Below are 26,097 nucleotides of genomic sequence, written 5' to 3' on the forward strand. Positions count from 1 at the left end.
AAGGGTTAGATTTTGAAGTTGGGAGTGCGAGTTTCGGGGTTATTTTCCACCCCCAATAAAAGTCATTTGACGATTATAACCTTTGTTATATTGATGTCTGGCTATCATAGATTATTAATTTTGGCGAATGCAATAAACTTGATTTGTGTGGTAGCGATTAAACACCGAGCAGTGATCTTATGGTCTATTAATTGAAACGGTTGATTGGAAAATGCTCATAAACTAGACTCGCCATAACGGCCTTGCCCTGCGCGCTATATGGTACTCCGTCGGTCAGGATCAGTCGATGCACTCTCAGCCTTTATACTGCGCAAAGTTATTCTATAACGGTATGCTTTCATTGGCCTTAAGCATGGATATTTGTATATGTAATATGTCTGAGTTTTCGAAAGATAGAGTTTTCAGTGTTTTCTATTAGATTTTCACAAATTTCTAAAATTGTACCAAAACCTTTTTACTTTCATATAAAAAATAAATAGCATGCAGCTTTTTTATGATGCAAAGATTAAGGAACATGAAAATGAAAAATATTAGTGAAAAAGTTGGTACAACAAAATTATGATTTATTATAAAGTACCGGAAGTTTTTAGGTGAACGAATGAGAGAACATGTATATAAAACACTATGATTTACAGTTCAATGTCCACTCTATCCCCTTATTTAATTGAAGATAATTTTAAATTAGACATACCTATATATCTATCCGTGAGTATGTCTGGGCTGAATTAATATTTGTTGTGCTACAATTAAAGTGTCAGTCTGCTAATATTTCTGTTTCTCACGGACAGGAACATAAATAAAAAAATAAAAATCAATGGAATTTTTTCATAAATTGCTTTTTAAAATGCAAAATACACACAAATAGTATAAAACCTTCCATGGATCAAAATGAAGCTTTTCTGAAAATTGCGGACTTCTCCTTTAAGCTGTTTACCAGATCTTACATGACATGCCTACAAACGTACGTACTTAAATTCTTAGATGATTTATCTATTTCCTGGAAATAGCCTTATTTTGAACTGATTATAATTGTAGAATTTATTCATGGTAAAATTATAATCTCTGCAATACACATTAAATTTGTCTTGCCCATTTTTTAACAGGTTGTTCGAAGAGGGGGGGGGGGTGATTTGGGGCAGTTTTAAACGTGCTTTCAATTTTAGCGGCAGCGTCTCAAGCATCTAGGGACTTAGTATGCGATGGGGAGGGAGGGTTTTAAAGTGTACGACCCTGGCCAATGTGAGTGGACGAACCGGCGAACGGACGTACCAAAAAATCTAGTGTAGCTCCCCAGCTGTAATTATATTTCAGTTGCAATGACCACTTATTGAAAGTGTAAATGCCAAGTTATGACTTTTCCTCAAGCTCTGTCAACAATAGATTTATTATCTTAGATGGTCAGTTAAAAAAAAAACAATTTATATGTAGTTCCCTATGATTCATCACATTATACGAGCGGCGAAAGGGATATTTATCTTTTCGTACCAAAAAAGTGTATTGTGTTAATGTTTAATTAATGTGGTCTATTTTTCCTATTGGTCTCAAAAGATTGAGGATCTAGACTTTTATCAAATATATTCTGTATGTATGTATATCTTTTCATCTATTTTGATACAGTTAAATATGTTCTGTAGTTCCGAAGCTACTCTATGACTTATTTGTCCGTTTTGAAGAAATACGTGAATTATTGGCTACTTTAAGAGATTCGTTGGTACTATTTTATGAATATTTTCCTGGGTAATTAGCATTTTCTAAACTAGCGGCTATGTCCCTAGGGGACTCTGGGTACACTTATGAAAATGAAAGAAGGGTTAGATTAAATCAGCAAATTCTTTACAATTAATAAATAGGTTAATAGCTTATATGCTTTCTTTTTTATGATGACATTCTTGTGTTAATGTATTTTAAAAAAAGAGTATAATAGCAATTACAATTTGCTAGGATGTTGCCTCTTTCAAAAGCATTAAACTAGACGGGTTTATTTTTTAGTTGTTATATTTCTGTACCTGCACGTCTGAGCAAAGTGGGGTAATTTTGTAAAATAATGTGAAAATATTTTCAAGTCGTAGACACCATTTTTCAGCAGACACCAATTTTTGCCACTTTTTTTGCAATACATCGTTTTATTCGTCAGCCATTTTTCATCTCATTTTGACCATTTACTTTGATATCTTATAAAAAAATATGTATTATTTTGGAGGAAGTAGTACTTTCCTAAGTAAATAATTTTTTAAGAGAAAAAAATACGTTGGGTCCTTTAGTTTAACTAAGTTGTTATTTGCTTATTGGAAAATTTAGTACTCGTTCAAACGAACGGGTGTACTAACTCGAATCATAGTTATGCTACTGAAAGGACACAGCTGTAAAAGTTTATATTTTTTGGACACTCTTATCTAGATGTACATTTATATGTACTAAATTCAACATGCACTATCGCAGTCTCTTAAACAAGGTGGACAGCATACATATGCAGTATAACGAAATAAAAGGATGTCATGTGCGAAAAAGGGAGATAGCCTTATAAATGTAAATTTGTCCAGTAAGATCCACAATACAGAAAGAATATATAGATTGATCTTGTTCGGGTTTTAGGCTATTTTTCAGGGTAGAGGATTAGGTCTACTCTTCCAAATGTTGAAAAACACGAATTGTATTTTTATGAGTAAAAAAATATATTGGAAGGGGAGGGGGAGTTTTAGTCTTTTTATAATACTCGTGGAAAAATCTTTTGCCAGTTAGAGTTACAGGAAACCTTTTTGATTATAGAGATGCTTTGCATATAAAAACCTCTTGACAGTGAATCAAATGGTTGATAAGGAAGCATTAGGGGGCAGGGGCAAATATCTGGCAATATTTGACACTAGAGTATAATCTAGGTAGTAACCATTGGAAATTTTAAAAATGTTTTTTTTCTAGATTTTCTTAATGAATCTTGTAAGTTATAGGGACTAATTTCTCCTTAAATTGAAGGGAGAGGTCATAAGTTTAATAAAAGATTAAATTAAATGACAACAAAACCTTGCAAATATTACGATTATATTCTATATTATTTTTCTATGGACGTCGTGAATTTATCCGTCTTTCAAGCATTCAAGTGATAACATCTTTTTGTTCAAAAACAGAGATATGGCGCTTTTTTAGCATACACACATCCTTTTATATCATAAGTCCATAATAAAATATACATTTGGTCTTGGATATAATTATAAAAACTTTCGGTTGCGCAGCTACTCTAAAAATATTTCTGTTTTGATCTATTTTGGGTTGGTTTTTTACTATGTTCTGGAAGATTTATTTATGCAAATCAATATGATTTTTTTGTTTGATCTACAAAAACGAATGTTGAACCAACCCTAATAAATATTGATACTATCTTTATCTGATCAAATAGTTGAAACCAGGCAGTCTCCCCCCAACCACCTCCCCTTATCCCTACTACAATAAAAGTCATATTAAAGGTTTAATTTTCACGATTATCATGCTTAATCCAAATTAATGCACTCCTTAAACACAATCCCCCCCCATCTAAGCTAAATTCAAGTGTTTTAAATTTTTGCAATATTGACGTTGGGGAGGGGGAGGGGGGCTTGTAATCTCATTCTTAGTTTGATTAGTAAGAAGTAGTTAATGTAATGCAAATGAATGCCACAACTCTCCCCCCCCCCCTCCATTACCCTATTAGAAATGAGTGACAATTAGCATATTTGAGGGGGGGGGGTCTAAAATAAATTAATGGGCCCATGTGAATATGCATCTACTTTGCAATAATTAAATTTTTCATAATGAGGTTAGACAAATAATAGCACCAGATTAATTTTATTTAAATTATGATCATATTGTTAGAGCTTAGATTGGGAAAATGTATGTATAGCAAAGAAAAAAGGTTTTAATTTTTAGGAGGTAGTTTCATGAAAGTCTGCAAATCCTTTGACTTCTAGAATAGAAGAACTATAAAGGTTCATTGGTTGGTAATTACAACATTTTATAAATTGCATATTGTAATAATTTTTTGTGCCATTTGAAAAAAATAGTGTTTGTTGTTATAAAAATGGTGACTACGTCCCTGGATATCCTTATGACTAATTTATCGGGGGGGCACCGCCAGTCCATGGCAAATTGATGAGCATGATTTTCATCAGAGAGGGGGGCCTCAATCATACACAATCCCACTTACACACAGAGAGTCACTTACACACTCACACACACACACTCGCACACAGAGAGGCACACGCACACACACACACAACTATATATTCTCATTATTAATAATTTAGATATACTTTATAAAGGTTCCCATAGTGGCCATTCTTTCAGCAACGCAGCAACTATATACTTTCATCCGTTAAACTATGCATTTTTCGCTTTGAGTTTAAACAAAATGAGAAGGGTGGACAGAATTTTTTGTTTTTCATTATTTTAGGTTAGGTTTTATTGGGTACTGGGTAGACCTGCATAGCTATGTCCCAGCACAGGGGTTAGGCATAGGAACCCCCTCCCCCTACACTTACTTTTGTTTTTAATATTGAAAAAAATTGCCATTAATGAACATAATCTTTCTTTTTTGAGCTATATACATACACTGTAAGTATAACCTATTTGAGCCTATTCACCTAAAGATCATTTAGTAGAATCGAAGCTTTTTCTATATTTCTTGTCTGTCAACCACTAAATCAACGTACATACTTTCAAATAGGATTTTATGGGAGGGCGGTGTAAGTCAGAAAAATAGCTAAGACATTTATAAAGATTACCTAAAAAGTAAAACCAATACAGATCATTATTTTGCGAGATCTTTGGCTTCAGACAAAAAAAGTTTATTACATTTTAAAGTGCAGATCTCCTTAAATTAAGTAAATTTTTCAAGTTCTTTTATGGATGTTAGATTCCTTGTTAAGCCCAGATTTATTTATCCCTCTGAGCTTTAATGATTATTTAATCAAATTTGAATTGTATTTAAACTACATAGAACCTTTTCTTGGTGATTTCCCTCAAATTGCACAGAACCCCCCCCCCCCTTCTTATTTAGAAATAAATTAAAGGTAAGGTGGGTTAGTTTTTGTTTATTTGTTTTATGCTGTAGGTCAGTTTAGGTTGAGTTAGGTTATATTGGATTTTTGTAGTTTTATGACATCGCTTGTACAGACCCCCTCCCCGCAGATCAAAATTAACCCAAAGTTGGGGGAGGGGGATCAGTGATCGTTGGGCATTTTTAGGGAAATTACCCTATGCTGCCTAGCTAGTTCTGCTGATTCATAATTGATTTTTATAATCCAATACAGAATTAAGGGATTGGTAAATTGGAAAAATTTCGATGCTTGATTTCTATATTTTCATTTAAAAACTTGATTTAGACATCAAAATAAACAATATTTATTCATTGCATCGTATTATAGACAGCCTTTTCAGATATTTAAATGGAAAAGTATAAGATTAAATTAATTTTATGGTAATTTTAGCTTTTATAATTTTTCATAACCGGTTCTAATCCAGCGGATATTGATCTGTTTCGAAGCCATGCTGGAAAAGTAGTTTCAGATGTTAGGATAGAAAGTTAGCTTCCATGAATAGGCCATACCTTGGTATAAAAGCAATCATAACTGATATAATAAACCATTCCTTTATTCGAAATTATCTATACATCATTAGTAAAAATTAAATTGTAAGGACATAAAAATTAATTTAGAATAGTGTACACTTTTAATAGATCTTTTTAAATTAGACAAATTTCGAGTAAGCTGGGATAGAAAAATGAAATATATTCTAATCTCCCCCCTTTACTTCTTAAAATTCTGCTTGAAAGCATTATAAGACTTATAGTGGATATGAAAAATTTGTCTGCAATTGTTCTTACATTTTCTAGACAAACTGTCGGTCTGTCCGTCTGTTTGTTTGTCTATCTGACTGTCTTTCTGACTGTGTGTGTATTCTGAAAGATTTCCCTATCCCCGTTAGTATGAAAATAAAACGAAAATTAGTGCAATGCAAATTAAGAGTTGCTTTGCCACCGAAAAATCCAGGGATAAATTAATGTACATCCCCAATAATGATACACAAAATTACCTCATCTATAGATTACAATTAATGATTAAAACGTTTGGACACACAAATTAATGAACTAACCAACATATAAGATAAGTCCCCAAAGATTTTAAACATATAAAAAGAAAACGTTATTACAAAACTTTGGGTACTAGTGTAATAAACAGCCCAATGTCCCCTTCCTCTCTGGAAAAATCACATTCTATTTTTGTTTAAATAGGCATATTTGAATGTTAACAAATCGTAAACACTATAAATGTCTTGAATAAAACTTTTTTATTGAAAAAAACCTTTTAAGCATTATAGACCTTAGAAATGTAAATATATGCATGTTTTTTTTTAAATTCGACTAAAACTACAAAAAGACATATTCTTAGCTTTTTTGTACATTAAAACACAGGGGGTTAAACCCTCTGCACGCCACTGCATTAAAAAGCAACTTTTAAGAAAAATAAATATATTTTTTTTTATTGCAGGCCAAGCTTGTGCGTGAGGTGAATCCTGACTGGTCCGACGAGGACATCTTCCAGGCCGCCAGGCGCAGGGTCATTGCCAGCCTCCAGTCCATCATCATGTACGAGTACCTGCCCGCCTTCCTGGGCGAAGACCCGGAGGAGTACAGCGGATACAAGCCGGATGTACATCCCGGGGTGTCACATGTCTTCCAGTCTGCTGCGTTTAGGTAGGATAATTTTTTTCTGTACTTAACCTTTCCCTTTCTACACAGGGGTCTTAAGTAATACGAAAATGGATGATAAATTAATCTCCATTATTTATAATTGAAAACAAAATTACTCTTTCTTTAGGTTGAAATTATTAGTAAAATAGTTGGGAACAGTCCCTTTCGTAACATCGCCCCATAAGGGGCGATTCGTCGTATTTTTAAAATGGCTTTTTATTGGTTATTTTAGATTACGTTAGGTTATATTGGGTTAGGTGATTGCCCCACAGGGTTAGGTAATTGGCCCCGTAGGGTTAGAGCCCCCCGCAGGGGCTAGAAATAGGAGAAAAGCTACTGTGAAAAATACGAAGAATCGACCTATAAGGTGCGATGTTACGAAAGGGACTATGCCCAAATAGTTTAGTAACAACCAATTAAAATAGAATATAATTTTAAAAAACAATGTTTGTAAGCAAATATAAAAACTAATGTGTTTACAAAAATCTGGGTACCAGTGTAGTATAAAGTCCCTCTATGCTTCTTCACGACTCCCTTTAGACATGAAGGTAGATTTTTTGCAAGTCGAATGTACAAAGGAAGGTATTTTTATTATCTCTTATTGCTACTTACTGCCAAAGGGCTGTAATGTTTTATAACACAAGTTCCCAAAGTCTTATAGTAACGTTTTCTTATTCGTTGGCTTCGCAACCTTGGGATCTTTTTATTGAATTTTGATTGGTTTGTTCATTTAGTTGAGTGTCCAAACATTACAACCACTAATTGTAATTTACAGAAGGGGTATTTTTGTATACCTATCATCATTGGGGATGTACATAAATTTATGTCATTATGCAGTATAATCCTGTTCGCAGCTAATTCACTAGAAATAAAATTGTTTTTACAACAACCCATAATCTATAATTTTCGCTCCATCTGGATAAATTATCCTTGTTTGGTTTAGAGTTATAACGTGTAATGTAATACAATTCTAAGAATGTATTTTTAAGAAATTCAACTTTCTTGAGTTGTACATTTTACAGGCCCCCTTTAAAATTTTAGCTTGCCTAAAAAGATAGAATATACAGTGTTTCAGATATATTTTAGGGCCGAATGATAGAATGAAATTATTTTAATTTTAAATAAATATTTTCTATTTTTTAAAGAGACTTTTATAAAGAAGAGAACAGTATCGTAAAAAAAACTTTTATATATTAATTTCTATGCTCGCTCTTAAACAAAAATTTTCAAAAATGTAACTAAAATTAAGATCTTTTCAGTATGGCTTCGAAACCGAATTATATCTCCTTCAATAAAACCGATTCTCAGTCATACTAAAAATCATGTATCGTATCGTATTATAGCCAGTTTTTACGAATATAAAATAATCTTAAGCTTTCGGTCCCTCGGATTTAGCAAAACTGGTTTTAATTTTATAATTTTACCTTTTTTATATCCGCGGAAAGCTGTCTATAATACGGTGCGATAAATAACTTTTATCAATTACAAAAAAAAATTTCAATCGAAGATGGAGGTAGATTCAATCTAACTGGGAAAATGCTCAATTTGTAAAAATGCTTTTGCTACAACAATAACTTACATTATTCTTCAAAGTATATTAGTAGGAAGTGGAAATTTTTACATTTTTGTAATCTTTCTGTTTAGAAGTTCTTAAGTATCAGACATATTAGTACATTTTTTTTATAAATTCTAAGTTACCATCCAAATTATTATGTTAAAATTAGATACCACCTAACCTAACCCATTAGTGCCGAACCGGGCATTAAAACCCAGTTCCAGAAAATGTAAAAAAAAAACGGTTTCCAGCTTCATAATTGCATCATTCTCAGTATGAATCCCCCCTCTACTACACTGGCTTTCATTTCCCCCTGGAGCAGGCAGTTTAGCTTACTTCCGTTTGCCGGTATAGCTCAACAAAATTTGAAAATCATGAAAATTCAAAATACCCCTTTTAACTTTTTTGTTTTTATAGTAAAGTCGCTGATTTTTTTCGTGAAATCTAATGTTTATTGACAAGTACATCTATTTGTGAATTCGTTTTATTCAAATTATTATTTTTTATATGATTTTTTTTATCGTTTTTTTATGCCCTATTATGACCCGGTTCGGCTTGGCCATAAATACCAGACAGTTTTAAAACCTGGCTCGGTTTTGGTTTTTATTACCTGGTTTTAACTTTTCAACCAATAAAAATAATAGTTTACGTCATTAGTAAGGGTTTGAGCCACCCTAATAACCCTAATGATCTCTATATGTGTCACCCAATAGTTTTATGCTCGTTTTCTGATATGTAACACCCAAATTTTATATGTTCTTTTTTTTGTGTATGTCGGGTTTTAAAACTTCGACAAACGGGCTTTTTTACCCGAAACGGCGGCTGAAACCGGCCAAAAAACTAAATTTGAAATAAAATCGCTTTGTATATTACTTGTAGCCCTATAGATTACATGAGGTTGTGTAGTTTTCAATTACGGATCGTATCAAAGTTCTAAAAAGTGTTCATCTCACTTTGGGCGTTCAAAAATTACATTTTTCAATTTTTGGTCGAAATAACCGGGTTTTTACTACAAAACCGGGATTTTACTGCCGGCGGAAACCGCCTAAAACGGGTCAAAATACCCGTTGTGCATTTATGGCCATGCCGAACTGGATTTTTTTGCAACTTTCCTGTGCACGCCACTAGAGCAAAACAAAAAAATACGTTTTCCGTTTTTACCATTATAAAGCTTCCCTGAGATTTTCAGCTCGATCGGCCCATAAAAGTGGCGCTCGGCACTAATGGGTAATGGGTTAATGAAGATTTTATCATTTTGATTATGTCTCCAATTTTTATCTTGTTCTCTTTTTAAATTTGAAAAGGGATAGTTGCATGAAATGCATTTCAGAAAAATGATTTCAAGAAAAAGTTACAAGTAAACCATCAAACATATATAAGTTTGTATTACAATAATTAACAAACAATTAGACATCACAAAAATAGTCTTCATGCTGTTATTGTGAAAATAAGCCAGCTATATAATTTTAGTTTTCTTCCTTTGTTAAGATTAAGAACCCTTTTTTGATTCCGATGAAATGAAGCGAATTTTAGGTTGTGTTAAAATTTACATTTAAATACACAACTTTTTGAAGTTAATTTGTTGTGTATGTTTTAGAAATGTTTTGTAGATTTAATTTAAATAGTTAGCCAATTTAGGCCAGGAGAGAAGTACTTTGGAATGAGAAAGAAATATAATAGATTTATTATAATAAATATTACTATCTATGATACAAAGTAGCTTGATGTCTGTCCGTCTGTCTGTCCCTTAAGATTTTGGTAACCACTGAACCGATCGGATTCTACTCTTTAGGTAATATACCTACTGGTTCTGTGGTAGTTTTAGGCTATTTTCTTGGGGGGTTGGACACCCCCAACACTCCAAAAAACAAAAAATCCCCCTGCCATTTTTAAAAATTATTTAAAATAGTGGTTGAGTGGGGGATCTCCAGGTAATAAAAGATGTAATTATTAGAGGCTAGGGGCGAAGCCGGGTACATGGCGTTCCTGCAACTGGCAGAAATACATCTGGATGTTTTTTTGTCAAAATGTAAAAAACTCTGCCAAAAATACAGTCATACTTAAAGTAACCGCCATAAATACATCTAACACAGGCATTTATACATCCAAAATTGTCAATTTTACAACTATTTCTTGCCAATTTTACATCTAAACTTTTTTATATGTCATAAATACATCCTATACATTTTAATTAATAATAAATAATAGTGAACTGTATAGTAGACATTTATTATCAATACAATACAGCAGGGCTAGGAAAATGCAACAACCCATTTCTTAAAATATGATCTTCCTCTCTTGGGAAGTTGGGACTCTACAAAAAAAAAGAATTTAAAAAGATAGATAGATATTTCTTTAATTCACTAATTAGATTTTACGTAAGTATTATCTATGATTACATTTACAATTTTACTTCCAATAGAGTTTAATATATGGGGTAAATAACTCGAAATTTTCTTACAAAATTGTTGATTTCTATGTAATTTTTAATATTATAAAACTATAACCAGCCCCTATCCCCCTTGTAAAATCTATTAGATGTTTTGTTTATCTATTTTGGTTTTGTAATAAAATATTACTTTAAAGAAAATTTAAGGAAGCTTTTATTAAATGATGTACCTTTTTCACAGTAAATAAACGGAGCCAATTAGTAAATTTGATTTTAACTATCCTGTTTTTTACTCCATGGAACTTTGCTTTTCAGTTTGTACTAATATTTCATTGTCTTAAAGTTTCTTATAGTAGAGTTGTCCCATCTTGATTTTCAAAGATCTAATCAGTGTGTTTTCAGTGCTCGATATGCACTTTATGGGAAAGCATTTTATATCTCACTTTTTCCATCCATCTGTTTTTCTGTCCTTGCTTTTTATTAAATATTTCTTGTTGAAGTGAAGCTACTATTTAATTAGAAAACTTTAAGAATCTGTTATTTTTACTTTCTTGATATTTTGCTAAATGGTTATATTTATCTGTGCTTAGCTACTTCGATGTTGTCATCATGGTTTATTAAAATACATGATTTAACATTATGCTTAAATATTTTCTTTGTTTTTTAAAGATTAAATGTCCCTCTCTCTCACTTCCCTTTCCTTCTGTATTTTTTAAATTTCAATACTTTTATTTAAAAACATAATTATAATAATTTTGCCTATCTTCCTTTAAAATATTATGGGATTCATTATTTTTTATTTCAAATTATCGTCCTAAAATGTACAGGATGTATCTATGACATATAAAAAAGTTTAGATGTGAAATTGGCAAGAAATAGATGTATAATTGACAATTTTGGATGTTTAAATGCCTGTGTTAGATGTATATTTGTCAGCATACCTACGATATATAGCAAATTTCTGTCGAATTTACATCCAGACAAACAATTTTGACAAAAATACATCCACTGTATTTCTGCCAGTTGCAGGAACAGCAACGTCCCGCGAAGCCGCTAGTACTTATTATACTATTATACCTTACAGGATGTCTATTTGTCTTTATGTTTGTACCGAAGGATCTCGGTAACCGCTGAACTGATCGGGTTCTTCTTTGCAGAGTAACTTCTCCCTGGAAGTTTTATAACTATTTGGGGAAGGGTACCACCACTCTCCCAAGAGAAATCGCCCCCAGAAAGAGAATCCCCCCCCCCCCCTAAAAGACAAAAAAATAATATTTTTCTTTCTAAATCTAAATTAAAAAATAAGGTTATCAAATTCAACTCCTCCCTCCACAAGTGCCCCTAGAGGAGGCCTCTACAGGCGTCGCCGCTAGTCATCAATAAAGGGGTTACTGTTATAATGTCCCTTTATTTTCAACATAGCTCCAAATCCGATTTGTTTCTGCTTTGATTAAGAAAGATTTTAAACCGTGGTAAAAACACATGTATATTATTATTATAATTACCCACCAATAACACAATATTAAATATACAATTCATCCCTGTTTTGTTGATCCCTAGGGCAATGGAAGATTTTTTTTAATGGATTAGATATGCCGTTTCAGACCCTTTTTACATTGAAAATAATAAATAGGTATATATATTATTATCTAGCTTTATGGGTGTTTCAAAATTCACTTTGTTTTAAGGGTTATAAACATCAATTATTAGTTTTTAAACAAAAGATTAATTTTGGTGTAGGTGAAAGTCCCTAGAGGCTTGAGGCGAAGCTGCTAGTTTATAAATCCACTTATTCTAACAAATAAACGTAAAAAATGGTATTTTTAGGGGTAACTTTTATCCTGAACATTTTAACATATTCATATCAGAGCCTAATTTAATTCTTAATTTAATCTATATATCTTATCAACTTCTCATGTGCTGGAAATTTTTAACAGTGCAGCTACTCTATAGTTAATATTATCGACCTTGTGTCCGTTTCAGTATAAAAAGCTGTAAGTTTATAACAATGTTGTCTTATTCTTTGGTTAAAAATTATGAGTAGTCGTATTAAACTTGTTCATTAAATTTGTTCATAATCATTAGGGATATACTTTCAACTGCGCTACTAGGTAACATACTTGTCCTTGCTTGCATTTGAGGTTGGGTTGGGTTAAACTGGGTTAGGTAGGTACTAGGTAGATGGGTAGATAGGTAGGTATGGAGGTATTTGTGATGATATCTGTATTTCTCATTTCATATCTTTACTACCCATCTACATCTCATATCTTTTTATACAAAATAACAAGGACAATTAGGTAAATTACTAGCGGCGCAGCCAAAAAGAACAATATGAATACAAGTTTTTAATTTTTTGATAGATTTCTTAGACAAATCAAGGCAACAGTAGGAGGCAAGTGAATTCAATAAAGAAAAGATTTGTGTCAATTTCAAGTACTTTCTCTCAAAGTACCTAGCGAGGACAGAAACGACCATCCCTTTTTAAAATAAATAAAATATTAGTTGGGTTATTTCTTCTTCTAATCCCTTCAAGAACCATACCTGCGGGGCTCTCATTTACCCAATTTAACCTAACCTAGCCCAAGGTCTTAAAATATACATCACTCTTATTTTCAATTTATTTCGAAAGAAGTGTGGGTGGGGGATTCTGTGCCTGACTAGGAATTTTGAGGGAAACCGCCAAATTTATCTAACTAAATAGGACAGATAGTAGTGGTTTCGAACTCTTCCTAGTTGTGTAGAAGCTTTGCTACAAATAAGATTGTGGTTTATATGTAGGGCATTTAAATTAAGTACTAATGTAAAAGGCCTTATAAAATAAATTTAAATGGTACTTTCATTTCTTTCTTTGAAGCACAGCATTATTTTTAAGATTTTATTTCTTTTTTGTGGTGTTTAATCGCTTCCCACCCTTAATTTTAAAAAACCCTTGCATTTTTTATACATTTGATATTATTACTTGGATGTTGCACCAGATATTAATTTACTCTAATGAAGGGATACTCGTAGCTGGCGAAAATAATGATACCTCTATCCATCCCCTTTGCTTCATCCCATCTCTTAGGCTATTATTTTATCCCCTCCCCCCTCCCCTCCCCCCTTGAAAAAAAACTAAGATGATAAGAGCGAAGCAACTATAATTACCAAAATTAAAATTTATAATTTTTTAAATATTCGCCATAAATAGCTAGGAGTAAATTAATTAGATGATAAAATCCGTGAAATTATTTAGGTTTGCAAGATATTAGCGCAACATTATTCATACTCCTTTAAGCGAGGCTTTCTTATAATTAGGGTCTGTATGTCAGTAATAAAGCATTTTTTGTTTGTTAGTCAAGATAATTTTAAAACATTTTTGTATAAAAGCTTTTTTAAAATCATTTATGATGTAGAGTTTGTTAAGAATCAGGATTTTTTGTCCTTTAATTAGGATCGAAGCTACTCCCTCTTTCTTCATCTCTTTCTCTTTCCCTCTCTCTTTCTCTCCCCCTCTATCTCTCTGTCTCTCTTTCTCCATCTTATTCCATTTCTTACTCTTAAACTATCTCTTTTTTTCTCTCTCTCTTGTCGATTTTTTTTCTTCTCTTTATCTCTATTTTCTATCTCTTTCTTCTTTTATCTCATTATATTATTTTACCTTTTTTCGTGCCGAAGCTATTCTACAACTTGAATCTGTATGTCCGTCCAAAAGGAAAAATATGATTTACTCAACTGCTATTTGAGATAACAGGCTGAATTTGGTTTGTAAAGATTTTACTGACAAATGATATTTAATGAATCAATTGGTCCGTCGGTCTGTCTGAAATGCACTTTTATCTTAACCGCTCTGAAATACATCAAATTTTATAGAAATTTGTTCTTTTCGTAGCTGTTATGAAAGGTAGGCGCCACAACAAAAATCTTCTAAAAAATATCAATGTCTGTTTGTTTATCTATTAATCAGAGATTGAATTGATATTGCTTGTAGATTTCCATGTACATTGAACAATGAACTATGATCATCTATTTAACTGTCTTTATCTCGTTCTGCAATGCTGTTCTTCTTTCCTCGCTACTTTTGGATTTACCCATTCTTCTTTAGTAAATCATTAATTTTATCATTCATGTGTTGCACTGCACTGGTTTTGAATGCTACTTTACTTGTTAATCTGCGCAAAAACAGATAATATCTTTGTTAGCATGAAAACTAACTATTTAGTTATTATCTTTAATGTATTATTTTGCACAAAAACCAATTTTTTTCTGCAATTTTTCTCATTTTCTTAATTGGCAAAAGTGTCTATTTATAGTTTACTATTATTATAGATCGACAATATCAATTATGTGCAGTGTAGTTTAAGTGGACAGGGATAAGACAATGGATGATAACTTTTTATTAAGATTAAGGAAACACATAAAATATAAAATAATCTTCACATTCAAATCCTTCCCTTGTCGCTACTACTGCTGCTATGTCAGTTTTGCGACATACAAAGTTAGAGAAAGTTTGCATAATACTGTCGCAAATTATAATCATGCTCAGTCAGCATTCCCAATATAGGTCGTGCAATCAAAGAGTTGGTTGTCCGCAGGGCTTTTGGCAGTGTAGTAATGAACTTCGTTAGCAAGATTTGATTGAGAAACGCAATAAAATATGACTTCAATATAAATACATTATACATAAATTCGAGATTAAACCTATAATAATGTTGATATTTATGTTTTTAAATGTTATTAAAATTGTATGAGAAAGGGCCCACTGAATGCCGGTCTATATAATTTTCTGGCTATTAAAAATTTTCCACACATACTAAAAGTATGTAAAATGTACATGTATCTACAACAGTGGAATCAGGAATTTGCCATGTTAGAATGCAGAAACAAAACTGCTTAAAATAAAGGTATGTCTTACCTAAATTAGAAAGAAATAACCAAAAAAGGCAATATTTTTGATAAATTTCAGTCCATTATCTTAATTTAACATTTTTTTATAATCACAATACTATGTAATTCGAATGTTTGATATATCAAGGAGAAAGTTTCAGAAGAATAAATAAATAACAACTTTTTAAGCTTAACTTTTTTGGTACAGTTTCTTTATTTCAAGATATCAAAATCTATGGGTGCCCAAATGTAGAATATAACCATATAAATACCATAACTTCTTGTCTGTCTAACCCATAACCTCTTAAACTGATAGAAAAAATATAAGTTGCAAAAATATTGTAAATTGTAACATTTAAGATTTGTTTGTATTTTTATAGTGTTTCCCGTGTTATAAAAGCTACACATAGGTCTAGGGAAGATTTTTAACTATTTGTCGGAGGGTTCTTTAACCCTCCCGGCATAAGTCGTCCAACGAAAAAATACCACCCCCCCCCCCCTAATAAATTAGTGGATTTAATAGAAATTTAAATTTTTCCTTTAAAAGAGAAATTGTTTTCCATAAATACGTAAGTCTATAGTATAAATTTACGTCTCGGCTTTTTACTTTTTACCAAAATCAAAACAAGTTTTAAAAAATATTTCCATCGTAGTACACTAATGTTTTTATTACAAAGAAAATTCTAAAATAGCCCTATCTACTACTTTCCTTTAATACCTCTGGGGCCTCTATTTTTATAGATCTAAACTTTAGGTTTAATAAAAACATAAGATAATTAAGTTTTTTTTATTAAAGCTTGTACCAAAGATAAGATTCAATGAATCTTTTCAATTATGAAGACATCAATAGTGTCAATTTTACGGCAAGCCCCTAAATTATTATGCCTCCCCCCCCCCCCTTAGTTATCAGATATTTTCACGCCCCTTTACTCCTTTATCCCACACTTCTATTTAAAATACTATCGGCGGCGCCTTCAAAAATTAAATATAAAAATAAAATTTACTAAAACCATCATAGGGCCTAAATGAATTTACCCTAAAAAAGAAGTAATCGGTTCAGTAATTGTTGAAATTATATGCTTCAGACAAAAAATCTTACTACTTAACAGGATTTATGTGTTGTGTATTTATAAAAAAAAAACATTTCAGGAAAGTTTTTTATCAAATAGTATTATATAAAGAAGTAAGGTATTTTTATCTGAAGCTTAAGGTTTTTAAAAACTACTGAACCAATTGAGCATTTCCTATTAAGAAAACTTCACAAAGGTTGCAGGCTGGTCGTATGCTTTTTTTAGATTTAAGCATTGGAGTGGTTTTAGGATGTTTTTTAACCCATTCTTACCCGTTTGAAAAAGAGCACATTTTGAATTTTTATCATCCTATTATTTAGTTTTGGATTCCATATAGGATTTAATTTACTATTGGGCAATTTCTGTAATTAAATAAAATCTAACCGTCTATGAAACCTTAATAGGGACATACTGACGAAGTGAATTAGTGTACCCTTACTCCATAAAACTTTTATGGTGTTTTAAAACTAGAATGACCTTTACGCATGAAGATTATAAAAACAAGGATGACAACATCCATAAAAGCGAAGCTCTGAAACGGGAGGACAAACGGACATTAACACTTGTATAATGTCAGAACTGAATAATCAGAATGCGAATGTATAAGAGTCAAAGCAAAATTGTAAGTAAACTTGTTGAAAAACTGCTTGATACATGATAATGATTATGGACATACTTACATTTTTAGGACTTGATTATAGAGTTTCTTCGCTTATAATATTGTACTTTGTTGTCCCAGGAATCAGTATACCAAAAATCAGACCAATAGGATAACTAGGTCACATACAAATTTGTTGTTAAAAATGTAAAAAAAATCAACATGTTTAAAATGGACGTACGGACATTTTGGTAATGATTATAGAGTTGCTACGCTTTCTATCTCGTACCTAACTATTACAGGAATCACCATTCAAAATTTGAAATCAATAGGACAATTCTAACTTGCCTAAATTAACGAAAAAAGCTATTTAAAAAAGTAAAAAAATCAACATGTTTAAAATGGACGTACGGACATTTTGGTAATGATTATAGAGTTGCTACGCTTTCTAAATCGTACCTAACTACTAAAGGAATGACCATGCAAAATTTGAAATCTATAGGACAATTCTAACATGTCTAAATTAACGAAAAAAGCTATCCGTGACGGACGGACGGACGTACGGACGGACGGACGGACCGACCCTAATTATAGAAAAGCTTCGCTTTTAATAATTATAGAAAAGCTTCGCTTTTAAAAAGATCGAATGCTATTTTAAGACATAGTAATGAGTTTGGATTTTTCAATAGCGAAGCTACTCCGTAATGTATGTTGTATGTACGTCAGTTTGTAATGCTGTTTTGGAAATTACTTCGGGTTGAAGTAGTTGGATTTAAGAAGCCCTAGCGGCTACACCCTAGAATCCAGGGAATGTAACATAACTAAATGGTCTTAAACAATTATAAGACTAAAATTAAAACATAGTAGCCTAAAACCATCCCAGAACCAATGCAAAGCTTCCCAAAAATAGATAGCTCAATCGGTTGGCAAGATTTTAACGGACAAAAAAAAATTTCTTTTGTGTAATAGGATTTTTTTATTGGTTTGATTTTAAATTCAAATTGTTTCGACATATTAGAATTAATATAGATAAAATATGTATATTTATATTGGTCAAGTTATTATAAAGCTATTGGCCAGTCGGGCACTCAATCATTCCAGAGTTTTTGGCCAACCAATGTATTGACTGTATTCTCCATCATATATTAATAGGACACTCCATAATTTTAAAAATTTGATAAAAATATAAAGAAGTAAATTTTTTTGTCAAAAATTTCTTGCTAACGACTTAATAAAGATGGCTATTTGAAAATATTATGTAAGGCTCTTAGAGGAAAGTAATGCAGCCTCTTTTAGTGTGTGATAAACTGTAAATTATTAGGAAAATAATAAGTAAAATAATATACAATTCTCCCTTTAGATAAAACCATTTAGACTTATTGGATTCTGCTTTTCAGAAAATATTCCTACTGGCCATGACATTTCATTTATTTCCCAAGGGGGACGGAGAGTGTAAGACAACATCCACTAAAAATAACCTCCTAGTTTATCACTTTTGGATTTTTATGGAATATTCTAGTTTTAATAGATTTTAAAATTTTTCAAATCGTGGATTTTTTAAACTAATATATTCTAAAAAAAATGTAAAACATGGGGTTTCCTTTAAAATCCCTTTTGTATCCCCCTGCCCTTTATATTATTGATTGACTTTGTAATATGTATAATATGTGTATGTATTATACATGCAAAGTAGTCACACATGCCCACAACTAAAAATAGAGGGAAAATGTTATTTTTCAAGGATTTTAAAGTTCTGTTTACAATTAAATCATCTAAAAATTTATACTGGTACTAATAGAATCATAAACACTTTCTCGACAACGTTGTCTTACAACCTTTTTATAATTTTGATTGGTTGGTTTAAATTAGCAGGTCCACATTTTTCAAATAATTTTTACCTGAAGATAGATTCTATATATAATCCATGGGCATGTACATTAATTTATCGTCCATTGTCTTTTCCTTAAGATCCCTAAAATACGGTTTGCTGATTTAGCTGCTTCTTAAATCTTTATTTTGGTCATAAGTCTGTTTTCAGAAGCGCAGCTACTCTATAACTTAGGTGTGTCCGTTCGTCATACCATGTTAACCGAGTACATCAACTTAAATGGGATATACTTCGTGTCTTTGTAAGCAATTGATCTTGAACGGTCATATTACAGCATTCGTAATCATTAGCAGTAATACTGCTTCTTAGCTTTTTATTTGGTGCTTGTATGTAAAGAGATAATAATACAAACAATAAAACGCACACACAAAATTAAATGTATAAAACTTCTTAATGGTTAAAATGAGTTTTTTCTGAAAGGTAGGGTACCCCCTACTGAGGCCCCCATCAGAACCTCCTCATGTAAATGGTCCACCCCCAACTGCGCGATATTTACCAAAAAAAATGAATGGGGAAGGATAATGGGGGGGGGGGAGAAGAAAACGGGGTTGATATTATAAAAATACCATATTTATATAAATGATTAAGAAATGATTAATGAACTAAAAGTGAGCCAGAGGTATAGAGGGGGGGGGGGTGTAACAAGAAAGGTGGGGTCAAAATTGGTAGCGTGCTTTTAATGGATTTTAATAGCAGGTCTCAGAACTTTTTATAACAGGATATGTCGACATTAACATTAATAATCATACAAAAAGCTATGATTATCTTTAAATGAATACTTTTGGTGCTATTTTAGGCAGTTTTTACTTTTTGACACTTGTCTTAATCAAAGTAGCTACTCTATGATTAGGGTAGGTACGTCAATTGTTATTATATTTAGTTTCTTTCTAGTAATCATTAAGTTCAGAATATACAATGCATTAGCAGTTTCTCCTTTTAACTTTTACTGTATAATGATTTGATGTTAAATCTTTTGTAGCTTAGAATATTACTGGCTTACTCAGACAAAAATAATCCTTTTCTTTGTGCTTTTGTTTTTATACATTAAACGTTCTTTTTTTATGTGCTGTTTAGTATTTTAATATTTCATGTTAAATAGGAGAAAAAACACATTATTTTTCATGATTAAAACCACTTTTGCCTCATTTTAATGATTGAATTTGGCTGAGGTCCAGAATTAGGTAGCTTGATATATAATATACATGTCTACGTTTTTCATTTATACATATGTTTCAAGGTTATAAAATCTAGGTTGACAAAAAGGTTTGCTTGGTGTATTATTTTTAGACATCTAACCCCATTAAAACGAAAGTATTTTAAAAATTATTAGAAATTTAAACCAGTACAAAATAGTTCATTGTTCCCTTATCCCTTTAAAAACCAGTCTTGAATTGGGTCTTCGAAAATTACATACCTGTGATTTCGTCATACCAAGGACTTATAAATTAGTTCCTTCTTTAACTCCTTATTCTTAAAGAGAAGAGAAATTCATTGGCACATAAGTATCCGAAATTCTCATCAAATACAGTTGTGACTTCAGTACATAGGTCCTGCAATCAAAGAGGAGGTTGTTTTTTAAAGGGGTAATTTTGTTTATCATCATTTGGGATTTACATCTATTCATGGTCTATTGCCCTACCCCTTATGATCCTACTCCTCTCAGTTAACAATGGATGTTGGATCATGAACAGCATCATTTCCATTGATATTGTCTTTTATATCAATCTATTTTTTGTCAGTTGAAGGCTGCTTACTGGCAAACGGCTTTTCTCAAAGCCTAGGTTGACACTTCAATAGAACCTGCATGACCTCAAGTCTCAAGCACAATTGATTTATCAGACTTGATCAAGTATTTTTTGTGTTGACGTGATTGCACATCCTGTATCCTACTGTTGTATGGACAATACCTTTGTCACAGTCCTATATTCTGTCAGACAGTCAGACACAACAGGTTTTTGTGGCTAAAAGGACACTCCATTAGTTTGATTTTATCAAAATATTTGTCCATCCTAATTCTTATCATAAAGTAGCAGGATATTTGTTTGTTTGTTTGTCTCTACCGTAGGATCTCGCCAACCCCTGAACCGATAGCGTTCTCCTTAACAGGGTAGCTTTTCATAGGTCCCGTGAAGGTTTATAACTACCCCACCACTCCCTCAAGAGTATTTTAAAAAATCGAAAGTATTCTCGGTTTTACGCAGTGACTTTAACGTTACAGAGAGAAATTATTTTTCAAATTAAATATTTGAAATAAAAAAAAATATTTAGAGGCCTCTAGGGGATTTCTGCTAGAATATACATAATCTAGTAAGAAGCAAATATTGCAGAAATTCCTTGTCCAAATATGTTAGACTTTTCAGGGAAGCTTTATGATTGTAATGGTGTAGTTTTGTGCCCTAGTCAAACAGTTTTTTTCGGCTGAAAAAAAAATCAATTTCATCTCAATAGTTTTTTTATTATCTTTTTATGGAAGAAAAATGGTGAAATATAGACTTCTGCTAATGCTTTATTTCTTGTGCCTTATATTAAATTAAAATCAAAATTAGAAGCATTTGTGAAAAAAATACATAAAAAAGTGTCCCATAATGATATGCATAACTAATGATGAAACATCTCTACTTTAATTTTCCACTGTCATTTTATCTCTTTACAATAAATCTCACTTACTCATAAGTATAACTTAATCTCCATATTAAAACAAGGATGGGGACATCCATAAAACAATTGTGGCAGTAGGGCAAACAATAATTTTAGAGAATTTTATATTGCATAAATCATGAATTATAGATATAATAATACTATCATATAACATTATTCTTAATCGCTCAAGTATTCACTATTTCAAAATTCATTTAAAATTACAATTTTTTCCATAAAATTTAATAATAAACTATAAATTCTACCTAATTGTTACAGGTATCTTCATGTAAAATTTCACGAAATTATCCCTTTTTTGCGAATAATATAGATTAGGGATATATTGTATATTACTATTAGTGGTTCAAACGTTTGAACTAACCTATGAAATTTAATAAAAGTCCCCAAGGTTGTTAAGCCAACGAAAAAACGTTTTTTTAAGACTATGGGGTGGGTACTAATGTAATAAACAGCCCAATTAGTGGTTCAAACGTTTGGACACCCAACTAAATGAATCAACCAATCAAAATTCCAAAAGTCCCCAAATTGTTAAGCCAACGAATAAGAAAAAAACTTTGGGGACTTGTTTAAAAAACTGCCCATTATCCCTGGGTTTAGATCCTTAATTATAATATATCCCAAGTCTCAACTAAGGAATAATAGTGTTGAGATATAATATAAGTATTTATGAGACCAGACTATAATGCTGCATAATTCAAACATAAATATTCTAAAAGTGCTGCGCGCCAATTCTTTTAATTTTATATTTGTAAGCGGGATTCACATTGTTATCCCTGTTTATTTTTACAAAATTCTTACATTTTTGGATTTATGTGAGTCAACGAATAAGATATTATGTTTATAAAACTTTGTAATTTACAGTCAGGAATCTGAAGGGATAAGACAATGACCGCTATATTGATGTTCATCCCCTATGATGATACACATTAAATTTATTAAGCCAATTAATATGAAACCTTTATAATAAAACTTTGTGGACTAGTGTACTTAACAGTCCGATGTCCCCTCCATTCCTGCCTTTTTGCTATTATAATAGTATAAGATTAAGCAATCCAAGTTTGTTGTGAAAATAGACTTATAGAGCTGAAAGTGCAGGCCTGGACCTGATTGTATTTCAACAGACATTTGACTATAAATATAGAGCAGCCTTCACAAGATCAAATCATAATCATAGGAACAACAAGGATGACAACATCCATAAAAGCGAAGCTCTGAAACGGTAGGACAAACAGAAATTAACACTTGTATAAATGTCAGAACTGAATAATCAGAATGCGAATGTTTAAGAGTCAAAGCAAAATTGTAAGTAAATTTGTTGAAAAACTGCTTGATACAGGATAATGATTATGAACATACTTACATTTTTAGGACTTGATTATAGAGTTGCTTCGCTTATAATATTGTACTTTGTTGTCTCAGGAATCAGTATACCAAAAATCAGACCAATCGGATAATTAGGTCACATACAAATTTGTTGTTAAAAATGTAAAAAAAATCAACATGTTTAAAATGGACGTACGGACATTCTGGTAATGATTATAGAGTTGCTACGCTTTCTAACTCGTACCTAACTACTAAAGGAATCACCATGCAAAATTTGAAATCGATAGGACAATTCTAACATGCCTAAATTAACGAAAAAAACTATTTAAAAAAGTAAAAAAATCAACATATTTAAAATGGACGTACGGACATTTTGGTAATGATTATAGAGTTGCTACGCTTTCTAAATCATACCTAACTACTAAAGGAATCACCATGCAAAATTTGAAATCGATAGGACAATTCTAACATGCCTAAATTAACGAAAAAAACTATTTAAAAAAGTTAAAAAATCAACATGTTTAAAATGGACGTACGGACATTTTGGTAATGATTATAGAGTTGCTACGCTTTCTAAATCGTACCTAACTACTAAAGGAATCACCATGCAAAATTTGAAATCGATAGGACAATTCTAACATGTCTAAATTAACGAAAAAAGCTATCCGTTACGGACGGACGGACGTACGGACGGACGGACGTACGGACGGACCGACCCTAATTATAGAAAAGCTTCGCTTTTAAAAAAACATTAATGTAAATCATAATTATGAACTTTGTATTGAGTTTAATAAATAAGCTTTCTATATGCTATGTTATGACCCGGCTTTAACTTTAAAGGTATTTTCAATACTTTTATTTACCACTGGTGGCTTCGCCCCTAGCGTATGGAGGGTCTGTAATTGAATGGGGAGCAAGGGGCGGAAAAAAGCCCAAGTTCATCCCAAGAGCTATTTGTAGCTCCTCGGAAGTTAAATGTTGGTTAAATTGTACTTATCTTTAAAAATTTTAGCCACTTAAGGAGAAGCTTCTCTCTAACATATAATATATCTTATTTTATGTAATGATTTTATCACGCCATAACTCCTTTTATAAACCAACAGCTTTGCTATTTAGAGATATTTTTCTTTAGACTTACAATTTTTTTCAAGGGGACGCATGTGGAGGAAATCTCCTCTTAAAAGTCTAAAATTAGACACATTTAATGCTTCCTTAAAAAGCACAAGTTTATTATGTATTGCCATCTTTATTTAAGACTAGAAACTGTAACCCTAAAGGCCTATGATGGAGGGGGAGGGGGTGTTAATTCAAGAATTGATTATATATATCTTCTACTGTAATATTCCTGTATCTAGTTAAGCTGATAAGTTTAGTTAGTGTACAGACAGATAGAATTTATCATAAAATATATTAATATTTACACTCATATATATCTTCTATTGTAATATTCCTGTATCTAGTTAAGCTGATAAGTTTAGTTAGTGTACAGACATATAGAATTGATGATAAAATATATTAACATTTACACTCATATATATCTTCTATTGTAATATTCCTGTATCTAGTTAAGCTGATAAGTTTAGTTAGTGTACAGACAGATAGAATTGATGATAAAATATATTAATATTTACACTCTTATATATCTTCTATTATAATATTCCTGCATCTAGTTAAGCTGATAAGTTTAGTTAGTGTACAGACAGATAGAATTGATGATAAAATATATTAATATTTACACTCTTATATATCTTCTATTATAATATACCTGCATCTAGTTAAGCTGATAAGTTTAGTTAGTGTACAGACAGATAGAATTGATGATAAAATATATTAATATTTACACTCTTATATATCTTCTATTATAATATTCCTGCATCTAGTTAAGCTGATAAGTTTAGTTAGTGTACAGACAGATAGAATTGATCATAAAATATATTAACATTTACACCACGGATAAGAATAGTAGGACTACGCTTATAATATCATGTCTTATTGTCCTAGGCATCAATACTTAGGAAATCATATTAATTGGATGATTCCAAAATTGCAACATTTAAAACAATGCTGCTTTTACTATATTATAGCTTATCAATTTAGAAATCTTTATACAAAGTTTTAACTTTATAGGATAATATTAACATGCTTTTACCTATAAAATAGGTCCAATCTGAAGGCTATAAGATATTGTTTATATTTAAAACTTGAGATTACTCTTCCTCCAACCCTGACACTTATCCTAGTAATGAGTTTCACATTTTACACTTTAACATTCCTTACTTAAGGCCCTACAAGAATAGCCATTTTTAACAAGGATGACAACATTCATAACTAGAATAAAAAGTCATTAAATGAAATGGAAAAAAGAGATAATATGCAAAATTATAAAAACCTTTATCGATAGACATACTGCGCATATGTCATAGGAATCTCTACTAAAATTTTACGGTGTCTATCTTTGATATCTTTCTCCTACAGCGTAACGGGTGGACGGACGAACAGACTTAGAGTAGTTTCGCTACTAAGAGAAAAGAGAAGGTAAAGATTAAATTTTCTACCTAAATTCCCTAATATAAAAATATCTTCTCACAATTTCAATCTAGCATATCTTTGAGTAACTAGATAAACTATTTTTACTAATTATATTCTCTGTTTTAACTTTAAAAACACACACACAAACGCACTTGCAAAGATAATAAAAATAACTATCTTCCAATTAATCTAAAATTATTGGAATACCAAGAACATTTGTCTACACCAAGCGTAGATTTTTTAAATGTCTAAACAAAATTATAATATTTTTATATTTTTGACGAACCAAGCATAAAATTACATTATTTTTACTTTAAAATGTTTTCCAGTATGGCTTTGAAACTGATTAATATTCGCTGGATTAAAACCGGTTCTTAGCCCTACAGAAAAAATCTTGTATAGCATCGTAATACAGACAACTCTCCAGGAATATTAATAAAAATCATATATTAATAAAAATCATAAAGGTATTATCAGTTTTCTTAACCCCGAGGTGCCGATAGTTA

At 31.4% G+C, this 26,097-nt stretch overlaps 2 protein-coding genes across 2 annotated transcripts in view; one reads left to right on the forward strand and one right to left on the reverse strand.

Annotated features, from left to right (window-relative positions):
• Sec5 (exocyst complex component secretory 5) overlaps positions 1-26,097 on the reverse strand; it is a 305,887-nt gene that overhangs the window by 217,013 nt on the left and 62,777 nt on the right. The window lies entirely within an intron of this gene.
• Duox (dual oxidase) overlaps positions 1-26,097 on the forward strand; it is a 193,202-nt gene that overhangs the window by 135,104 nt on the left and 32,001 nt on the right. Inside the window, exon 5 of the mRNA XM_080158071.1 lies at positions 6,516-6,721. Within this exon, the coding sequence (XP_080014197.1) occupies positions 6,516-6,721 (206 nt within the window). The remainder of the gene's footprint in view (positions 1-6,515; positions 6,722-26,097) is intronic.

Source organism: Acartia tonsa, chromosome 4, assembly GCF_053477335.1.
Source record: "Acartia tonsa isolate MP-2025a chromosome 4, ASM5347733v1, whole genome shotgun sequence".
Lineage (NCBI taxonomy): Eukaryota > Metazoa > Arthropoda > Copepoda > Calanoida > Acartiidae > Acartia > Acartia tonsa.